General features: G+C 40.6%; 1 protein-coding gene across 1 annotated transcript; it reads left to right on the top strand.

The window, feature by feature from the left end:
* The first annotated feature begins 16,201 nt into the window (after positions 1 to 16,201).
* LOC149550387 (uncharacterized) lies at positions 16,202 to 18,104 on the top strand. Its single transcript, XM_089794467.1, has 2 exons — positions 16,202 to 16,370; positions 16,957 to 18,104. The coding sequence occupies exons 1-2, from the start codon at positions 16,202 to 16,204 to the stop codon at positions 18,102 to 18,104; spliced, it is 1,317 nt and encodes a 438-aa protein (XP_089650593.1).
* Positions 18,105 to 18,519: the final 415 nt, after the last annotated feature.

Raw genomic sequence — 18,519 nt, 5'->3', positions numbered from 1 at the left:
GATCAAGGGATGACCAGGAACTAGTGGAACCCGGATAGGGGGATTGGTGAGATACTGCTTGAGCTGATCGAAGTTGCGCTGACATAAAGGATCCCACTTGAAGTTCTCATCCTTCTTTAGTAAATGTGAAAATGGTGTACACTTATCTTCAAGCTGGGAGATGAAGCACCAAACAGATTGGAGCTTTCCTTGAAGAGAGCGAAGCTGTCATAGTGTCTAGGGAGGAGGCATGTCTAAGATAGCCTTGACCTTCTTGGGGTCGATCTCTATACCTTGTTTATAGACTATGAATCCTAGAAGCTTGCCAGATGTGACCCCAAAGACACACTTCTTGGGATTCAGCATGAGATGATATTGAGCTAACCTATCAAAGACTTTCTCTAGGTCAGCGAGATGATCCATGAAGGTGTGAGATTTGACTAGGATATCGTCCACATAATCTTCCAAAATGCTATGGATAAGATCATGGATAATGGCTATCATTGCTCTTTGATAGGTAGCCCTAGCATTCTTTAGGCCAAAAGGCATCATGGTGTAGCAAAAGGTTCCCTAGGGGGTAGTGAATGCTGTCTTATGCTGATCCTCTTTTGCAATCTTGATCTGATTATATCCAAAAAATCCATCCATAAGGGATAGAATTTCATGTTTAGCTGTAAGATCTATAATCATATCTATGTTGGGCAAGGGAAAATCATCCTTTGGACAAGCTTTGTTAAGATCTCTGAAATCAGTGCAGATTCTGATGTCACTGAAAGGCTTAGTGACAGGGACCATGTTAGAGATCCACTTTGAGTAGTTGATAGGTCAGATAATCTTAGCAGCTAACATTCTTTCTAATTTAGCTTTGACTATTAATGCCACCTTGGGGTGCATTTTTCTAAGCTTTTGTCTGAAGGGCTTGATCTTTGGGTCGACTGGAAGATGGTGAACTACAAGCTTTGGATCCAATCCTGGCATGTCCTAATATGACCATGCAAATTGGCCAATATTCTCTCTTAAGACCTCAAAGAGGAGGTCGGCTTAGTCTTGTGATAGGGATGCAGCAATGTGAACAAGTCTAGGGATCTCTAAAGAACCGATGTTGACTTTTCTAGTATCCTCTATTAGAATAGATGACACCTCTGGACGATTATCTTGAGGAGGCAATACTAAATCCTCATGTTCTGCTTGTGGCTCTAGATTTTCTTGTTGAGGGCCTTTCTTTGTTGCATTAGCTAGTCCTGGTTTCACCTTAGTTCCAATTTTGGGTGCATCGAAACTAGGTTGGGGATTTTCTCCAAAATACCCCTTGGGATCTAGCTTATAGATATAGGCAGAATCTTGTTTTGTCTGCTTGTTAGGTGTTTCAGCTCCCATGAATCTTAGAATTGCTTCCTCTGATGCAAATCCATCAATGTGTATGACACTTGGTTGGTCCCAATCTATGAGTTGTGGATGAGCGAGTGGTAGGTCAATGAGATGGATGGATAGTTCTCGGAGAATAGAGTCTCCTAGGAAGATTTGGTCTGGGGTATCATCGTAGGCTCTCTTTTCAAATTCCTCAGGAATGTCTTCAATTATGACAAGGTGGTGGATGTTTGAAAAAGCATGACCGTTCTCATTGGTGCCCCCAGTTGTGGGTATGCCAAAGCCAAGACCTATCTTCGTTTCCCACTTATGTGTTTCGATGGGACATTGCATGCCCCTTTCTTCTCATCCTAGCCCACCACCTTGATAGTTCCATTTTTTAGTGATGAGCTTATGTTCTTGGGGATACTTTTGGCTGAAGTGATCAAGGCGTGCTTGATTTCTTGGAGGTGCATCCTAATGTAACCAATTATTGATATCCGGAGTGAGCTCCTCATGAAGAGGGGTTTTTGAGGATACAAAGGTTGTTGGGCCAAACTGTTTGTATCAAGGAGTTGGAATCTCCTTAGCTTTGTGATATGTCGATCATCCATGGGTATGTGGATCAAGTGGAATTGCTCCGAAAACAAATGCATCTGACAGACTATATTCTCCACAACCTTTGTTATTGATCTTTATGGTAGATAGGGTGGAGGCGAGGATGGTTTCTGCATCATTACAAGTGTGGGATGAGTTGGCAATGGCTGTGTTGATGTCTATTCTAGGGAAATGGTTTGTATATGAAGCTTCAACCACATTGCAGTAAGCAAAGGGTTCTGGATCGGCATGGATGGTCACCTCAGTGCCCTGATGCGGAAATTTGATGCACTGATGGTAGGTGGATGGAACGGCCTTCATAGCATTAATCCATGGGTGACTGAGGTGGATGTTAAATGGTAGGTTTAGATCAACAACATGGCAAACTGTCTCTTGGATGACCGGCCCGACCTTGATTGGTAGCAAAATAGTCCCTTCTATGGTTCTTTCCAAGTTGTCATAAGCTTTGATGGTGATAACGTCACTGAACATATCTGCCTCAGTATACCCAGCTTGTTTTATGAATTTTAGGGTGCAAATATTCAAGGCTGATCCATTATCTATCATTACTCTTTTCACAAACAAATTAGATACCATGATGGCTATGCGAAGCGGAAGGGTGTGATCTAGCTCGACTGCGGGTATGTCAGTGGGTTTGAAATATAGGGCACATGAGGATGAAAGGTGTCCAACAAGATTACGAAAAATAGTAGCACTGATATTAGAAGGGACACAAGATTCTATGAGAGCACTGTCAAGGATGTCTTTGTACACAGGACTAGTGCGGAGAAGGTCTAAAATGGAGATTTGGGCTAGCATGTTCCCAAGGTGTTCTAAGATATTGTACCAGCTTTTTGATGGAGCTAATGGTGCTGATGAAACTGGTGGGCCTGCGATGTTAAATTGCACTTTTTGAGTGGTGACTGCACACTCATTGTCTGGTCCTTGGATATTGATAACATTGATAGAAGGCTCTTTCTCGGATATACAACCTATAAGGCTACCATAGTCTATATAAAATGAAGTGTGGTCATTGTTCTTCCCATGCTGTTGGTTTGGCAGGCAGTTGTTGGTGTTTTTTTGGATAGGTGCTTTTCCAAGATTTTGGTTGTTGTGTTGAGGAAAAGCATTTTGATAAATCTGTAAGCCTACATTGGGAGAGGTTTGGGCACCAACAGTGATTTCTTTCCAATCAATGAGGTCCTGCACATAATCTTTCAATTTCATGCATCTGAGGGTGGTGTGACCATTTACCCTATGGAACTTGCAATACTCATTATCTTTGTACCATGCAGCTTTGGATTGGCTTGTATCAATTTGCTGGGTAGGAGGAAATTTGATGAGATTTTCCTTAGCCGATTTCTCAAAAATCATATCCAATGGCTCACCAAGGGGCGTATAGTTTCTAGGTGTAGGTTGGAATCTGGGTTTTTTCCCTGCAGCTACATTGATGGCATTAGTTTGATTGTTAGACCATTGAAAGTTGGGTCTTGTATTGTTGTTTTGATAGCTTTGGTTATTCTGTTGTTGGTAATTGATAGCTTGTTGGTTGTCTGTTTGATATGGTGGGTTAGACTGGTTTTGAGAAGGATTGACAATATTCACATGTCTGGTATCAGTAACCCCATCTATTGTAACATGCTTGTTTTTGTTCCAATATCTAAACTTGTCATTGGAATGTGATTGATTTTGGTTGGCCTCTTTGTAAATCTTGACCACACCATCTTTAATGAGTCCTTGCTCAAGGATCATTCCTTTCTCTTTGATATCCTTATAGGTCTGCAGACAGTTCATGGTCATGTGGTGAGCCAAACTGGGATGGGCATTATCAATAAACATTTTCACCACATGGCATTCTAGCAAGGTGTAGGATATGTGGGTGGTAAGGGTTTTCCATCTTCGTAGGTATTTGGCAAGGCTTTCTCCACCCTTTTTATTTGTGTGGACAAGATCAACTATTGATAGCTCTGTTTCAACAAGATGGGCATATTGGGCTATGAATGCCTCAAATAATTCAGCAAAGTTTTTAATTGTGCCATAGGGGATTTTGTAAAACCATTCAAGAGCTGGTCTAGCCAAGCTTTTGGGAAAAAGGCGCAAGAGGAAGACATCATTGTATGCCATGTCCTGGTAGTGCATGTAAAATTCTTTGATATGTGTGATAGGGTCTCATTTTCTTCTGAATTTGTCAAATTTGGGTACCTCAAAGTGTTTGGGAAATGGTGTCATGGTAATGGCTCTGTCAAAAGGGTAAGGACACACATTCTCAAACTTGAATTTCTTCGGATCATTCCCTTCTTGGATGGCTTTCAGAGCTGTCTTCATTTGCTTCCATTCTAAATTGATAGGTGATAGCTGGGGTGCTCCAAATGTAGGAGTGCCTTGAGGTAGGTATGCACTAGATGGGGCCACTGAATATGGATGGCTGTGAGGGATTTATTGATAGGGATTGTACATTGTTTGGGTAGCTGCATGGTGGATGACGGGTTGCTAAGGGGGAGGTGGCGCATATTGCTGCATGTGTTACGAGGCTTGCTGTTGATATGGGATTTGAGGAACATAAGCTGCCTATGGGATAAATGGATTGCTTTGTGGGGGTAAGGTATAAGATGGTTGTGAGGCTTGGGGAAAGGATCGGGGGGCTTGTGGGGTTTGACCAATATATGTGGGTTGTGCCCCCATTTGGGATGGTATCTGCAAATAATTGGTGGTTGGTTGGGGTGGTGGATTACCTCGTAGGAGCGGCATTGAAAAGTAGTTGGTAATAGGGGGTAATGGATTAGTTGGTGGTGGAGATGGTGGGAATTAAAATCTTGGGAATGGAACTGATGGGGTTTGATAGCTTTGTGGCTAGATTTGGAAGCTTGGTAGAGTGGTGGCGGGAGCTGGGGTCACTTGCAAGCTTGGCAAAAAATTGGCAGTAGCTTGTGGGATTTGATAGCTTTGTGGAGTGAGGGTAGTAGCTTGTGGATTTGTGGCTGATGGTATTGAGATCCCAAGCCCTAATAGAAATGATGGGATTGTGCTTTGGGATATGGTGAACAAGCTGGGGGTGATGAAAGGTTGATTACTTGGCCCCATGGGTGGCATCCGTGTTGTATATTGCTAAGTTTGGCCAAAGATGCTAGCACTAATTTGGGAGATGGGTGGATTTGGAAAGCTAGGTTGGGGAGCAATAGTAGCAATAGTGAAGGGAGTGAACGGTGAGGTGTTTTGGGTAAAGGGGGTTTGGAGTGGACATGTATGAACCAAGGATGGAGTGGTGGTGGCTAGGTTGGCTTGCGGCATGGAGATTTCAACTTGGGTGGATGATGGTATGTTTGGGTCTGTTGGATCATATGGATTGGCTGGAGGCTCTTCTTTTGGCATATATTAAGGATAATTTGGATCATAAGAGCCTATGGGTGGTGGTAGCTGCCCAAACAATGGGTGAGATGGATCTGATAATGGAGGGGGTCTTCCAAAGTCAAAGGTTCCTCCATTGTCCTTTCAAAAATTAGCCATGATTGTCTCTTTGTTCTTGTCTATAATGGCGTTTACCAATATTGCATTTCTTGGTTGGTTCATGAAAGCTTCAATGTCAGTAGGTGATGGCGTAGCTTTCTCTGGGCTGAAGGATGGCTGAATGCTCAAGGGGGGTGAGGCTGTTCGATACAAATGATAGGGCTCCATTGTTTCTTTCTTCTTGGCTAAGCAAGTGACGGGTGGCATGAAAATGCTCCTAGGAATGAGATGCAACAAATGCTGATAGATGCAAAAAGGGGGAAGGCTTTTCTATGAAAATGATTTCCTAGGTTGAGCCAAAGCTATATGACAAAACCTAAGAAGGATTGGGTTGGAGATTCTAACTTCAAAGATATGGTGCCAAAGCACAAAAGGTCTTCTTTCCTATGTGCAAGCTTGGTGGTGATTGTGTCAACTTAAGGATAGACTGATGATCCTTTAGGAAGAACACGAGATTGACCACTTGTGGATCCCAACCTTTAGCTCAAGGTGATGAGGGATAACAAGTGACAAAGCTAGATTACCCTAGACAAAGCTCTGTCAAAGGGATAACCTTGGTGAGATGGGTGGATTTGGAAGATTTTAGGAATGACAAACTTTTGGCAAGGTGACAACAAATTTTGAAGGCTTGGATGTGAAGATTTTGGATTGCTGGCTAGATGGTTTGATTCTAAATGAGATGGATGAGCTAATAATGCTTAAGGAGATAACCTAAGATGGCTGGCTTTTCTACAAAGATGACTCTAAAGTGAAGCTTATGCAAGAAGATGTGGAGAAACAAGGGTGTTTAATCATAGAAATTATGCCTAGCTGGTAAGGCATAGGCAGGATTAACTCTTGGATGTTGGCTAAATTTGATGGTGCACTCTAACCAGGCCTCTTGAAGTGCTTCGTCAATAGCTTTGTCCTCTGCTTTGTGGAGTTTGGCAATTCGTGGGCTTGGTGTTATTTCCTTTCTCTTGGCTAAAAGTTCTTGGTATGCTAGAGATGGTTTGAGTTTGACCTTGTGAAACTTCTGTTTGGGTTTGGGTTGTTCTGACATAAATTCTTGAATTTGCTTGGCTTTGAGAGATCTTAATTGTTTTGCTTCAACTTGTTCAACTTCTAAAATAGGCAATGACTACACTAAGTGTGCCCTAAGCTAGGATTGACCAAGTTTGGCAAACATTCATTCAACAAGTAAAATAAAATCGAGCAATAGATAGGAACACCCAGATAGAAGTTTTTGGTTCTCAGAATGTGATACTTGCACCAAGGAGTGTGTATATTCTACAAATGTTTCGATCAGTCACTCCAAACACATTAACACCTTAAATAGTTTTTTGCAAAGCTAACATTTGATTTAGCTAGGGAGTCCTCGATATACGCAAGGTACGTGAGGCCCAAATCCTTAGATGAGACCAATAAGATGTCACACAGCCGAGAGGAGCGGTAACCCACTTCTCCTCTTTCACTTCTCAAGGGTATAAAGTTCTTTGAGGCTTAGCCCGAATGACAAAATCTTGATCCCAAGAGAGGTGTCTTTCGATTCACCTCCCAATTCTTATACTCCGCTGGAACACTAGAGTTGAGGTCGTTTAAGGGGTGATGAAATCCCCAAGCAAGCCTCCTAAAAAGAAACAAGGTTTTGGATCCTAATCTGATGCACCCAAGATGGCCTTAAAAGATGACAAGGGGAGAGAAGACTTAGATGACCTTGGGCTAAAAAACATGCTTGTTCTTTTACCAACTGACTCTTATGTGTGCTAATATAGACTTTGCAAGAACTCATGTTTATGAGACAATGTTCAATTCCAACTTGAAGCGCTAACAAAAGTAAATTGATCAAAAAATGCAAACAATAAGAAGAGTTAGGGTCAACAAAAGCAAACTCACACACCCAGAGGCCCTCCACGTCAAGTATCGATTAATTTTCTTTAAGGCATTCAAGATTGAGTGTGAGTTTGTTTTAAGCCCAAAACAAAAGTGTGTGAGATTCAATTTCAAGCGCGCCCCCGGAGGCTCTCCATGTTAGTTGTTGTTCAATTTTAGTGCCCAAACTTGAAGTGTGATCAATTTAATTTAGAGTTTTGGTCATTTAAGAATTTTGATAAAGTTAAAGCAAACGTTCAAAGACCAAGAGAGTTAGTTAGATTGTGGAACATTTAACACCTTTTTCAAGTAGACCCATCCCCATAAATGGCACTAAGATTGCAACCAATGGTTGAATTGATGGGTGATTAGAAAAGAGGTGAGTCCAAGGAACTACTCAAATTGATTCTTGAAAATTTGTATTTAACTTAACAAAGTTTCTTAATTGTACAAAAATTAAACTTTACCTAAATTGCATGTGCAAGAGAGATTTGTTTTATTCAATTTTAGAAGCTCCAAATGAAGTGTTTGATATTGCAATGGTTAATTGATCCTTGGCATTCAAGATTGGATTTGTTATTTTAAGCATGCATTCTAAAGAAAATTGATTTTAATCCATGGCATTCAAGAGTGTGTTTTGAGCAACATTCATTCAATGGAAAATGTGTTTAACTATTCAAGTTCATTTTAGCAACATGCATTCAAAGACAAATGGTTAAACATTTAAGTTCATTTTTTAGCAACATGAGAACATGCAAGAAACATGGTTAGTGGTTCCATATGTGCTCCAACCTGCAATGAGACAAAAAAAAGAAATTTAGTTAGTTACCCAAAATCTTCAAAAATGAGAGCTAACTATGCAAAATTTTTTTAAATCTTTTTTTGTTGTTTTTCCTACGCATAAAAATGCTTAAAAGGTCTAAATCCTACAGAACCACTAAAAGTCAAATTTTGATTTATACTCTTTTTTTAAAAAAATTTTTAACTACAAAGTGCAGAAATAAAGATTTTAAAACAGAAGTGCAACAGAGACAGGCGAAGACGACAGTTCATCAGGCGCAAACGCCAAACTGCAGAGACGCTGATCTGCAGAGACACTAATCTGCCGAGATGATGGCATCAGCGGAGATGACAGAGTAGTCGATAGAGGCAGGTAAAGATGATAGTTCATTAGGCGCAGATGACAGTCGGAGATGCCAAACTGCGTAGACGATAATTTGGTTGCGCAAACGATAGTTTTTAGGTGCCAAACTGCGGAGATGACACTGCGCGAAAAAAAGAGCTGAAAAATGCGAATTTTTTCCAAATTTTTTTTTGTTATTTTCAAATTTTTTGAGGGTATGTATTCTTCCTAAGTGCGTTCTTTAACCTGCAAAAATAAGAAAAACACCCTACAACTCACTCAAACAACAAGAAACATTAGATTGTTAGAAAAATAACATATAGATAAAAATTGATGATTAAATGACCCATAGTGGGGTCCCACCGGGCGTGCCGAAATGTAGAACAAGATCTAGTATGCAAAGAACATTAACAAATAAAGTAAACATTCACAAACCAAAACTAAATTCACATATATGTTTAGACAAAGAAAAGAAAACAAAAAGTGCAAACCTCACAAGAGAAAACACTCCATGTTTTCTTGATTCTGTAGATGTGTCCTTTTGATGTGGATTTATGCTCAAGATGTTTGAAAGCTGCTTCAATGGAGGTGGGTAATGAAAAATTGGTAGCTTTGTGAGCTCTCAATTTGACATTATAAGGGTAAGATTGATGGCTTTGGTTCTCAAAATAGTATGGTAACTTTAGCTCAAAGATTGTTGATGAAATGGCTTGGGAGGGGATTCAATTTATAGTCTAAGGGCTTGAGGGATGGAGGGCTAAGATGCAAGGATGGAGAGATGGTTAAGGAGGGGTAAGATGCACTCAAAGGGGAGCACATGGATGTTTCTTATTTAGCACAAATGGGAAGGTGACACTTGTCACAAGGAGGATGAGTGCGAGAGGGTAGGGTAAAGGGTTGGTTAAAGGCATTATGAGTGGGGTTGAGTATGTAAGAGAGATGTAAGAGGAATGAGTGTGGAAAAGGGAAGAGTGTGGAAGATGGATGTAAGAGTCATGAGTGGGCTTGCAAGAGTCTTTTATTATTTGTAAGAGCACTCATGACTTGGTGGTTGGGATTTTTGAGGGGAGACTTTGGTTTGGTTTAGAAAAGTCTTAAACTTGTTTAGGGAATGTGACATCATTAAAGGGTGTATTAGGCTTGGGTTTAGGATTAGATTAGGGATGTTAGAGATGTGCAAGTGGATGGCATTAATGAGAGTGGGTGAGTTAGTGGCTAAGCTTGGTTAGTATGGGTGGATGGGGTGGATTAGGCTAAATGGAGGATTAGGGATAGGTTAGGAGTTTTTGGATTTGAGGATTTTATTTATCAAATAGATTTATTTAATAAATGGAGATTTTAGGAATTAGATAGAAGAATAGGATTTAATTGATAAATAATAGGATTATTTGATTTATCAATTAGGACTATAGATGATTAATTAAATTAATCAGCCAGGGATGGCAAATGATTAATTAAATAAGAATTTAATTAATGATGCCTTTAGAGATGGCTAAATTAGATTACTGAAGCGGTGTAATCAAATTTAGGTGTCTACAGTAGGAAGCTATTTTCGCACCTGAGTTTCCTTACAAGTGGTATCAGACTTGATCAACTTTTGATCCTAGTTGTTGGGTAGGGTTTTTTGAGCTAATCTCAAGTTGAGTGGGAGTCTTGTGCAGAGCATCCTAAATCTTATTTGCAGATTGAGATGGCAAGTTCATCATATGGAAGAATGGAGGTGGAGAAATTTAAAGTCACTAATTTTGAGTTGTGGAAACTCAAGATGGAAGACATGTTGGAAGATCATGACCTATGGGAAGTGACTACAAGTGCTACAAGACCAACAACTATAGCTCAAGAAGATTGGGATATCAAAGACCATAAAGCTAAGGCTCTCATAAGACTCTATTTAACCGATGCAGTCCTTCTGAATGTTCTAGATGAGAAAATCACATATAGTTTGTGGGAGAGACTTGGGGCCATGTATCAGGCCAATTCTTTGGTGAACAAGTTGTTCTTGAGGAAGAAATTGTATTCTCTGTGAATGGAGGAAGGTGGATCCTTAACGGATCATTTAAATGCATTTAATCTGCTAGCTGCATAGTTGACATTAGCTAGTGTCAAGTTAGAGGAGGATCATTGCTACACACTTTTGTGTTCTTTAACATATTCATGGGACCATCTTGTGATGGCTCTCGGAAGCACATTAGTCACCTTCAAAATGGATGATGTGGTGTCTTTGCTGTTATTAGATTAGATGCAGAGAAAAGCTTCTGTTTCGAAAAAAGAAGCCCTTGCTATTCATGGGAGATCCATGAAAAGAGGAAAGAAAAATGACAATAAGTCTAACAATAAGGGTAGATCCAAATCCCATGGGGAGTTAAATACTTCCAATAAGTCCAAGGAAAAATGTTGGAACTGTAATAAGACTAGGCACTTCCATAAAGACTGTAAGGAGCCTAAGAAGAAGAAGAAAGCCTCAGATTCTGGTTCTAAAAAATCTCAAGAAGATGGCGATGCATTCATCATAGCTTTGGCAGCCCATGCATCTAATGATGTGTGGTTGGTTGACTTGGGTGCATCTTTTCACATGACCTCTAATCGAAACTGGTTCTCAAGATATGAAGAGTTCAATGGTGGAAAGGTGTAATTGCGTGATGATTCTCACCTAAAGATAGTTGGACATGGAAGGGTCACTATCAAATTTCCTGATGGACGAGTAAAGGGAATCAATAGAGTTATGCACATTCCAGGTTTGGCACGAAACCTATTATCTATAAGTATGCTGAATGATGTAGGTGTGTAAGTTGTTTTTTCTAAAGATGGATGTAAAATGATGAGAGGAGCTATGGTGCTTGCTAAGGGTACTAGGAGAGGTACTTTGTTTCAGCTTGATGCACACATTTCTTAGCGTAATAGTTCTTCTGTTTCAAAGAAGAGAGTAGCTATCACTTCATCCCAACCATCTAAATGAGCAGTAAAGAAGACTGTGGTTAGTGGTTCTAATGGTAGTGCAACAAGTGTACCTAAGGGTGCAAACACTTTGGAAGAAAAGCTTCCTGTAGAAAAGACAATGTTGTGGCATTTGAGATTTGGTCACATTGGTGAGAAGGGTCTCAGAAACTTGAAAAATAAAAATCTCATTGAGGGGTTAAATGATTGCAATCTTGAGTTTGAATTTTGTGAACACTGTGTATATGGTAAACAAAATCATGTTCAGTTTTACTCTAGTTCTCACAAATCTTCTGATGTTTTGGATCTTATTCATTTTGATGTATTTGGTCTAGTAAAAGTTCCTTCAATCCCCAAGTTTTTATTTTTTGTATCTTTCATAGATGATTATAGTAGAAGGACATGGATTTATTTCCTTAAAAGACACAAGTCTTTAGTCGATTCAAGGAATTTAAAGCCCTTGTAGAGAATCATAATAGTAAGAAGATTAAGTGTGTGAGAATTGACAATGGTGGTGAGTTTTTCTTAGCAAACTTTGAATAGTTCTGTAAAGAACAAGGTATTGAGAGGCATAAGAAAACTATGTATACCCCACAACAAAATGGAGTTGCAAAGAGAATGAATAGGACACTGATGGAGAAGGCTAGGAGTATGCTTAGTAGAGCTTATTTAGAACAAAGGTTAAGGGCCAAAGCTGTGGCCACTACTTGCTATCTGGTTAACAGGTCTCCTACATCAGCCCTTGTTGGTAAGAAACCCATGGAGGTGTGGTCTGGTAAGAAGCCTTCAATTAGACATCTTCATATTTTTGGTTGTGAAGCTTGTGCACATGTTCCAATGGAGAAAAGATCTAAGTTGGAAAACAAAGTTGTTAAATGTATTTTCACCGGGTACAGTGCTGGTGTGAAAGGATACAAGCTTTGGGATCCTGTGACTAGTAAGGTGTTGTATAGTAGAAATGGTATTTTTAGAGAGCTAACAACTTCTCCTATTGTGCTACAACCAGATGAAAAAGAAAAGGAAAAAGATGTTGTTCAGTTGTCTCCTACCCCTGAGAAGATTGAACAGAGAGACCATGTTGGGTCTAATGATGAGGAGAGCTCTTGTAGCTTTGATAGTTCAAAAGAAGAGGAAGAAGAACCTCAACCTTAGCGCTCGAGGAGATCCATGAGAGAAAGAAAGCAACTAGAAAGGTTTGGTTATTCTATGTTAGATTCCAGTTGTGCTTTTGCTTTGATTACTAACACTGATGAGCCTAGATCTATGAAAGAGGCTTTGGGCATGGAAGATGCAGGTTCTTGGATTGAGGCTATGGATGATGAGATGGCTTCATTAGAGAAAAAAAAAACATGGGACCTTTTACCTATGCCTAAAGGGAAAAAATTTGTTGGCTGTAAATGGGTGTTCAAGAAGAAATTATGTGCAGATGGCAGTGTTGAAAGGTACAAAGCTAGATTGGTTGCAAAGGGGTATTCACAGGTAGAGGGAATATATTATGGTGAAATATTCTCTCCTGTTACAAAGTTGACATCCATTAGATTTCTGTTATCTCTTGCTACATCATATGATTTAGAGATAGAACAGATGGATGTGAAGACAACTTTCCTTCATGGTGATTTGGAGGAAGAGATTTATATGTCACACCTTGAGCACTACATTGTTAAAGGTAAAGAATCCTTAGTTTGTAGATTAAAGAAATCTCTATATGGTTTGAAGTAATCTCCTAGGATGTGGTACCTTAAGTTTGATGCCTTTGTGTTGTCAATTGAATTTGTAAGATCAAAATCAGATCATTTTGTTTATTTCAGAATTGAAAATGATCTCCTTCTTATTGTTGCATTATATGTTGATGATATGTTGCTGTTTGGGAAGGTTAAATGTATGAATTCTGATTTTAAATCTAAGTTGTCAGCATAGTTTGAGATGAAAGATCTTGGGGCAGCTAGGTACATATTGGGTATGGAATTAGTAGAGACAAGTCTAATAGAAAACTTTGGTTGAGTCAGAGTAAGTATGTGAAGTCTGTGTTGGACAGGTTCAACATGGCAGATTGTAGACCACTATGTGTTCCTATTCCTGTGGGAACAAAGTTATTTGTAGATGATTGTCCAAAATCTCCTAGTGAGGTGGAATACATGAGTAGAGTACCTTATGCTAGTGCAATTGGTAGTCTTATGTATGCTATGGTCTGTACTAGACCAGACATTGCCCTAGTAGTGGGAGTCCTAAGTCGATTTATGGTTAATCCTAGTCCTATGTCGATTTATAGGCTAATATATGAGCCTATAAACCTAAACAAGAAACCACGAAGAGGAAAAAAAAAAAAAATTGATATTGTGGTATATATTTATATATATATGTAGTAATATTATAGCATATTTATATAAATATCTATAACGATCAAAAAATAAATAAATAAATATATATATGTATATATAGAAGCCTATAAACTTAAACAAAGAACCCTGAAGAAGAAAAAACACAAATATAAAAATAAAAGGATGAAAGAGAGGAAAAAAATTAAAGTGAAAATGAAAAAAGGAGGTAGGGGCGCCACAAAAATAAGCGAAACCACAAATAGAAGAGCAAGGGACAATAACAATGAGACAAACCAAGAGGCCACTGAGTGTGGCTAAAGCAAAGGAAAAAATGCCAACATACCAAAAAATTGAATCCAAGAAGACGACCACAAGGTTATAATAGGGAAATATAAAAGAAAGGCACACACATATGCAAAAGAGAAAACAAAGGAAAGAAAAATAAAACACTAACTGAAAATTGGTAAAATAAAAAACAAGAAGACGACAAGCTCACCAAGACGAAGGGCCAAGACATGGGAGAAAGGGTGGGGGGGGGGGGGGAGAGGTGAGAAGGGAGAAGAAGGAGCCAGAGGGGAAGGAAGGGACAACGAGAAGCTAGAAGAAGAGGGAGACGCGACAAGAAAGAGAGCTAAGAGCGAGGCAGTTTGCAAAGGGAGGATAACAAAGGATGGCAAGAACTGGTTAAGGTCCATCCTTCATCGCAATTGAGGTTAGAAGGGTTATCATTGATGACAATGGCTTCCTTGAGCTTTCTTTTAGCGAAGTTGTCTTCCCTGAACACAATTTGCATCCTCTCTAAGTAGATATGATGCTTAGTAGAGGAAGAATGATCAGCTAATGCAAATTTGAGGACCCCTCATGCTTGATGTCAGCGGCATGTTCCTTCATTCTAGTGTTGAATGAATGGCCCATTTCACCAATGTAAGGGGTATCGCAAGAGCACATGACCTTATAGATAGCAGAATCTGCAAAGGCATCCCTAGGGTCTTTGATGGGGGGAACACGATCTCTCGACATGGATGCAGGCTTGAAGGGAACTCTAATGCCTTTTTTGCCCAAAATCTTGGAGATCTTGTTGGAAATCCCCTTGACATAAGGAATTGAAAAGAAAGGGGGCGACTGGGTGATAGAAAGAGGAGGACGAGGGGCCGAAAGAAAGAGGGAATTGGCCAAGCGAATAGCTGTGGATATTTTCTTGTCAGAGTATCCATTCCACTTGAATACTTGACGAAGGTGCGCGAGCTCTTGGTCTAGGTTGTCACTATCACAAATCCTAAAAGCTCTTAAGGCTAGGCTTTTTAGGATCCCAACCTTTTGATAGGGGTGGTGGTGGGAGGCAGCATGGAGATAGAGGTCAGTATGGGTGGACTTATGAAAAACTCGACGACCAAGAGTGCCATCGAGTTTTTTAAGGATTAAGACATCAAGGAAAGGTAAGCAATTATCTGCTTCTAACTCCTTGGTGAAAGAGGTGCCAGGAACTAAGTTGTTGATGTGGGCATGGAACTCGTCCAGCTTGTCTAGGCCATGTGACCAATAGACATTGGTGTCATCTACATAGCATTTCCACCACTTGGGTTTCAGAAGGAAAGAGTGTAAAGCCATTGCCTCAAACTCTTCCATGTATAAATTAGCAATGACCGGTGAAAGATGGGAACCCATGGCAACCCCACCAACTTGCTCATAGATGACACCATTGAAGGAGAAGAAAGTGGATCTCAAGCATAACTCCACAAGAGAGGCAACCTCAGTCGAAACTTTCTTCTTGACAATATCTAAGGAATCAGGTATGGGAACCTTAGTAAAAAGTGAGACCACATCAAAACTAACTAAGATATCATTGTTGACACAAGAGGCATCTTTAATGAATTGGACAAAATGGTTGGAATCTTTGACATAAGAGTTGGAATTACCAACGAGGGGGGATAATAATTTGGCGAGGAATGCCGCAAGCTTGTGGGTCAGGGAGCGTATAGTGTCAACGATGGGCCTGAGCAGAATATTAGCTTTGTGGATATTGGGAACCCCATAAATGCGGGGGGTAAGCTCCTTCGTGGGCAACAATCACTTTTTTGTATCAATGTTGAAGGAGGAATCATTGATAGCAGCTTTGACCTTCCTCATGATCTTAGCACAAGGATTAGAGGTCACAATCTTATAGTTGCTAGAGTCAGAGAGGAGGTCCAACATCTTAGAAAGATAATCAGACTTGTTCATAATTATCGTGGCATTACCTTTGTCAGCCCTAGTAATAATGAGAACAAAATTACGAAGAAGATTAATAAATGTTGCAAACTCATGCGAGGGAATGTTGCTTCTGGGGGGCTTGGCCTTCCTGAGGGCCACGACACAATCTTTCCTGGCCTCTTCGGTGGTATTGGCCAGAAGAGAATGAAGAGCATTCTCAATGTCCACCAAAATATCAATGCGCGGGATGGTGCAGGGCGAGAGAGAGAAATTGAGACTCCGCTTGAGAACCCTAAAAGTGAGAGGGTCGATGGGGGCATTAGAAAGGTTAAAAACTAATTTGGACTCCCACTTTTCAATGGGGCCACTGTTCAAAGCAGGAGGGCAAACCAGATGGCAAGGGGGGATTATATGCGAAGGCAAATCTATGCACGAGGCTCAAGAAAGCAATGGGGATGGGTTGCTGACGAAGAGGGGAGGGGGCGAATGGGGAGAAAGTGGAGGGGATTGGCTATCAGAGCTGCTAGGCAAATTAACACTCGAGCCAAGGACGCAATTCAAGGAGGGGGGTGGTTGGCAATAAATAGGAGAGTTACTTGAATGCGTGGAAGATGAAGACGCAGGAACAGACTCATTATTACTAGGGCTGACAAAGGTAATGCCACGGTAATTATGAACAAGTTTGATTATCTTTCTAAGATGTTGGACCTCCTCTCTGACTCTAGTAGCTACAAGATTGTGGCCTCTAATCCTTGCGCTAAGATCATGAGGAAGGTCAAAGCTGCTATCAATGATTCCTCCTTCGACATTGATACAAAAAAGTGATTGTTACCCACGAAGGAGCTTACCCCCCGCATTTATGGGGTTCCCAAAATCCACAAAGCTAATATTCCACTCAGGCCCATCATTGACACTATAGGCTCCCCGACCCACAAGCTTGCGACATTCCTCGCCAAATTTTATCCCCCCTCGTTGGTAATTCCAACTCTTATGTGAAAGATTCCAACCATTTTGTCCAGTTCATTAAAGATGCCTCTTGTGTCAACAACAATATCTTAGTTAGTTTTGATGTGGTCTCACTTTTTACTAAGGTTCCCATACCTGATTTCTTAGATATTGTCAAGAAGAAAGTTTTGACTGAGGTTGCTTCTCTTGTGGAGTTATGCTTGAGATCCACTTTCTTCTCCTTCAATGGTGTCATCTATGAGCAGGTTGGTGGGGTTACCATGGGTTCCCCTCTTTCACCGGTCATTGCTAATTTATACATGGAAGAGTTTGAGACAATGGCTTTACACTCTTTCCCTCTGAAACCCAAGTGGTGGAAACGCTACGTAGATGACACCAATGTCTGTTGGTCACATGGCCTAGACAAGCTGGACGAGTTCCATGCCCACATCAACAACTTAGTTCCTGGCATCTCTTTCACCAAAGAGTTAGAAGCAGATAATTGCTTACCTTTCCTTGATGTCTTAATCCTTAAAAAACCCGATGGCACTCTTGGTCGTCGAGTTTTTTGTAAGTCCACCCATACTGACCTCTATCTCTATGCTGCCTCCCACCACCACCCCTGTCAAAAGGTTGGGATCCTAAAAAGCCTAGCCTTAAGAGCTTTTAGGATTTGTGACAGTGACAACCTAGACCAAGAGCTCGCACACCTTCGTCAAGTATTCAAGTGGAATGGATACTCTGACAAGAAAATATTCACAGCTATTCGCTTAGCCAATTCCCTCTTTCTTTTGGCCCCTTGTCCTCCTCTCTCTATCACCCAGTCGCCCCCTTTCTTTTCGATTCCTTATGTCGAGGGGATTTCCAACAAGATCTCCAAGATTTTGGGCAAAAAAGGCATTAGAGTTGCCTTCAAGCCCGCATCCATGTTGAGAGATCGTGTTCCCCCCATCAAAGACCTTAGGGATGCCTTTGCAGATTCTGGTGTCTATAAGGTCATGTGCTCTTGCAGTACCCCTTACATTGGTGAAACGGGCCGTTCATTCAACACTAGAATGAAGGAACATGCTGCTGACATCAAGCATGAGCAGGTCCTCAAATCTGCATTAGCTGATCATTCTTCCTCTACTAAGCATCATATCTACTTAGAGAGGATACAAATTGTGTTCAGGGAAGAAAACTTCGCTAAAAGAAAGCTTAACAAAGCCATTGTCATCAATGATAACCCTTCTAACCTCAATCGCGATGAAGGATGGACCTTAAGCAGTTCTTGGTATCCTTTTTTATCCTCCCTTTGCAAACCGCCTCGCTCTTAGCTCTCTTTCTTGTCGCGTCTCCCTCTTCTTCTAGCTTCTCGTTGTCCCTTCCTTCCCCTCTGGCTCCTTCTTCTCCCTTCTCACCTCTCCCCCCCCCCACCCTTTCTCCCATGTCTTGGCCCTTCGGCTTGGTGAGCTCGTCATCTTCTTGTTTTTTATTTTACCAATTTTTAGTTAGTGTTTTATTTTTCTTTCCTTTGTTTTCTCTTTTGCATATGCTTGTGCCTTTCTTTTATATTTCCCTATTATAACCTTGTGGTCGTCTTCTTGGTTTCAATTTTTTGGTATGTTGGCATTTTTTCCTTTGCTTTAGCCACACTCAGTGGTCTCTTGGTTTGTCTCATTGTTATTGTCCCTTGCTCTTCTATTTGTGGTTTCGCTTATTTTTGTGGCGCCCCTACCTCCTTTTTTCATT

Source organism: Cupressus sempervirens, chromosome 7 (genome assembly GCF_028749045.1).
Source record: "Cupressus sempervirens isolate cs-2001-9-10 chromosome 7, ASM2874904v1, whole genome shotgun sequence".
NCBI lineage: Eukaryota > Viridiplantae > Streptophyta > Pinopsida > Cupressales > Cupressaceae > Cupressus > Cupressus sempervirens.
Note: the sequence above shows the minus strand (reverse complement) of the source record. Positions and strands in the feature narration are given on the sequence as shown.

Bases quoted from the DNA above. Each gene is read 5' to 3' on its own strand.
- LOC149550387 (XM_089794467.1), top strand. From the start codon at position 16,202: ATGGGGCCACTGTTCAAAGCAGGAGGGCAAACCAGATGGCAAGGGGGG. The intron at 16,371-16,956 runs GCAAATTAACAC...CTGATTTCTTAG, and splicing joins TTGGCTATCAGAGCTGCTAG to ATATTGTCAAGAAGAAAGTT.